Here is a 3,792-nt window from a genome sequence, read left to right on the forward strand (position 1 = left end):
TAAACTTGTTAGTGAGGACTAGATTAGGACTGTATTTAAAGCTGATTCTGGTTTCTAACTTTGGCCTAGGTGTGTCTGTTAGAACACAAACTGAGACAACTTTTCTTTTGATGCTTTATCACAATCAAGCAACAGGACAAACACGTCATGGCTCTGCTATGGCTGTGTGTTTGTATGTGGTAATTAAGTGGTAAATAAACAACATTGTAAAGGCTACCATACACAATGCAAATCAATCATATATGCTAGTAAATAACAATAAACCCACTATTAATTACATTATCTTAATGCAGTGTAACTATAGCAAGTAAATAATGCACCTAAAATACAAACGTGAGCAAGGGTGTTCAACAATCTCCATTATGAATCAGCCAGGTGTAACCTAGGTAACAGGTAAAGAACACAAACGACAACATCACTAGGTAACTTTAAATTTGCCAGAACTATAGACTAATACAACAACAGGCTTAAATGAACTGACAACATACTGTAAATTATATGATTTACAGTTCTCAAGGACTCACACACACAACCTCAGCTGATTATCCTCCGGGCAGCTAGCCTCTCTTTTCTCTCACTTTTTTTTGTGCGCGCCCGCTCGCGGTGTGAGGCGCGTGTCCACGCTATTCTCCAACAAGCAGTCACAATCACACCTGATAGACGACCTTTTGTACAAAACTAAAATAACGAGCCAGTTTTGTCAAATGTAAAAAGAAACGATATTTGTGTTTAAATGTAAGGAGTAATAGTAAAAAGTCGCCAAAAAAATAAATAGTAAAGTAAAAATATCTGAAAATCTACTTGAGTACAGTAAGAAAGTATTTGTACTTTGTTACTTCCCATCTCTGCTCCACAGTTCAAAAATATGCCTACCAGCACCTCTTAAGCTCATGTTAACACATTATATATTGTTTGTTTAATCCCTTCACAGATGAAAAAAAATGCAGTTTGTGGTTTTGCTAGGACTTATGTGCTGGAACTAATTCTTGTGTATTTCCCAAAATGTTAAACTATTTTCTTTCTTTCTATAATTTATTAAATCAATATATTGTTTTTCTGTAGATCTTTGGGAATTTTACCTTCCATACCTCTACTCCTGTATATCTCTGATGGGAGGACTGCTTTTACTCAGTAAGCCATTTATTTTCACTGAAAGAAAACTTAAATATTATTGTTGATGTGTTGAACTACCCCTAAATTAAAATGGCTGAATTATTCCACCTCATTGTGGTTAAACAATCACACTGTTTTCTGTCACATCTATAGTGTGTACTCCTGTGGGATTGTCCAGGATGTTCACCATCATGGGCCAGTTACTAGTCAAGCCAACAGTAAGTAATCAGAATTTGTGGTTGTTCAGTAAATGGTTTGGTCAGTAGAAATTTAGAACTAGCTGAAAGACTACAGAGTTGAACTTGAATGTTCAGACTTGAAGCCACTTTGCTCCTCCATTTGGAAAAATGTCTGCCTCAGTCGGCCATTTAAATGTGCGACAGAGGACTACAAATACATCACCAACTCATCCTCCCATCTGCCATCTCTCCAGTCCCACTTTGAGCCTAATTATAACCCATTTCATCTCTTCCTCCTCTGCTCCTTCCCTTCAGATCCTGGAGGACCTGGATGAGCAGATTTACTGCATCCATTTGCAGGAGGAAGCCCTTCAGAGGAGATTAAATGGTATGTCTGTGGAAGACGTGTTGGCACATTATAGACTAGGGGAGGGGTTGGCTGCCCTATTGGGTGTGATTGAGTGTGCCACACTGGAATCAATTAGCATTGAAAATTCAGCCACACACACACACACACACACACACACTTATGCACTGGCAGAAAATCCACACACACTCGTCAGCGGCCTTTCCCCACCGCCGTCTCACTCATAACTTTCTGCTAAAGGGCAAAGCGGCCACATGGCAAGGACCATAATTTATGTTTAGGAAGTTTTTAAGGATCCATTTAGGACACTTCAGGGTCACTGTCACTGCTGATGAAATGATTGCCTCATTTAATGTCAGGCCTAGAATGGTAGTTTGGGTAATAGGATGGAATTCATTTCCATCCATCTTTTACAAGAACTTTTAGCTTGGTCCTGTGGACATTAAATCCAAATTCCAGTGACTTCTGAAAAGAGACAAGGAGCCTTGTGCCGTTCTCTGGACTTGGGGCACAAAGGGAAGTTTAAAGAGTTTAAGGATGGTGAAGATTATTTTTTTTTTAGCCTGCATTTCCTTTTCATGTCCATCCCTCTGTGTTCCCAAATTCCTTTTTTGACGTTGAATAATCTCAAAAAGCAGGAAGTATTTGGGCCAAATTCCAAAACCTACTTTAATATTAACTCAAGCACGCAACCAAGTGTACAGATGCGAGTAAATAAAGAGGATGAGCGTCTTTTCAAACCCGGGAGGTAAGGGAGATTGCTCCTAGATTAAGCATGTTTTCGAATGCCACACCGGCCACCTTTTATAGACTGCCACCAATGCGTATGGTTCCTTCAGACTCGTTTCACACTGCCCTGCTTTGAACTAACTGATAGAATAATTGTAATCTGTTCCTTATCTGCTCCAACACTGTTTGATCTTTACAAGTCTCTGTGAGGCAAGAAAAGAACTGTGGTCAACATCTTAATGTGCGCTCTGAGGCCTAGCTGCAATCCACTTTTGCCTGTTATAAAAGTTTGAAATTGGAGGAAAAGGAGGATGTTGACATGAATTATTTTATGCACACACTGTATGCACATGCACACGCTCAACGTTTTATGCTCACACATAGGTGAAACTGAAGGCTAGAGTGGTGTCCCTTTGATCTGCTGAGCTCGCTGAGTAGACTGCAGTTCAAGAACAGTTCACAGGACACACTCCAGAGGCGAGCAATGTTGTCTTCTTGCTTCACCTGTGTGCACTTTGCATCTAACAGATTATACTCTATTCTGTGTGTGATGCATCAAGGTTTATTTACATGTCTGGCCCTTTTGTTCTCCTCTCTCTACATGTAATGACATTGTTGATATTTTAATCTTACAGATCAGAAGGTTATGACATAAATTGACTGATTGGACATGTCTGTTTTTCTTGTCAAGGGCATGATGAGCATAGTTTTTAGAGAGATGCCCCTAGAACTATCAGATAAACTGCTGACACTTAATTTATGAGAATCCATTTGTACAATTTACTTACAAAATCTTGCACCCCTTCTTTAGTGCTTTGAAATGTATTGAGGCTTGAAGTTTACAAATGTTATAGACATCCAAGACAAGAGGTCATTTTTGAAGATGTGTTTTTAGCAAAAATGCCAAACTTTGCAGAAAGCAATAATGACATTAAAGGTGGTGCTTATGTTTGAATCAGAGAATAGTGTGCAACTGGTCTTGCTTGTTCATGAATCTTCTATGCTTTAAGAACTTTGTTGTGTCTGTGCCTCAAAGTATTCAAGTTGAAAGTACAAAGGGAGCTTCCAATTATTGCCTGTAAATTGAATCCACTAAATATCCATTGCGCTTCTGATCCTTTGGGTTATTAGCTTAGAAGATATTGTAAAAGTGCAATTTAGTGAGTACATGAATGTTAGGGATGAGAACCTCTGGGCACCTTTTGATCCGATTCAGAGGCCAAGAATTTGATTCTAAACTGGTTATCGATGCATCACAAGGCAACAATTTGTTTATATACATTTCCACGCGTGATTTAAAAAAAATATACATCTGAGTTTGTTAGATTTTGACATATGCAGTATTTCTTTTAATGAAGAGGCTGAGTCATGTTAAAAGGTGGATAATTGGCTTCTTAGAACATG

General features: G+C 38.7%; 1 protein-coding gene across 2 annotated transcripts in view; it reads left to right on the forward strand.

The window, feature by feature from the left end:
• lmbr1 (limb development membrane protein 1) overlaps positions 1-3,792 on the forward strand; it is a 35,692-nt gene that overhangs the window by 18,306 nt on the left and 13,594 nt on the right. For both annotated transcript variants that reach the window (XM_032503880.1, XM_032503881.1), the window contains exons 7-9: positions 1,063-1,131; positions 1,267-1,331; positions 1,608-1,680. In XM_032503880.1, the coding sequence (XP_032359771.1) occupies positions 1,063-1,131; positions 1,267-1,331; positions 1,608-1,680 (207 nt within the window). The remainder of the gene's footprint in view (positions 1-1,062; positions 1,132-1,266; positions 1,332-1,607; positions 1,681-3,792) is intronic.

Source organism: Etheostoma spectabile, chromosome 22 (assembly GCF_008692095.1).
Source record: "Etheostoma spectabile isolate EspeVRDwgs_2016 chromosome 22, UIUC_Espe_1.0, whole genome shotgun sequence".
NCBI classification, from domain to species: domain Eukaryota; kingdom Metazoa; phylum Chordata; class Actinopteri; order Perciformes; family Percidae; genus Etheostoma; species Etheostoma spectabile.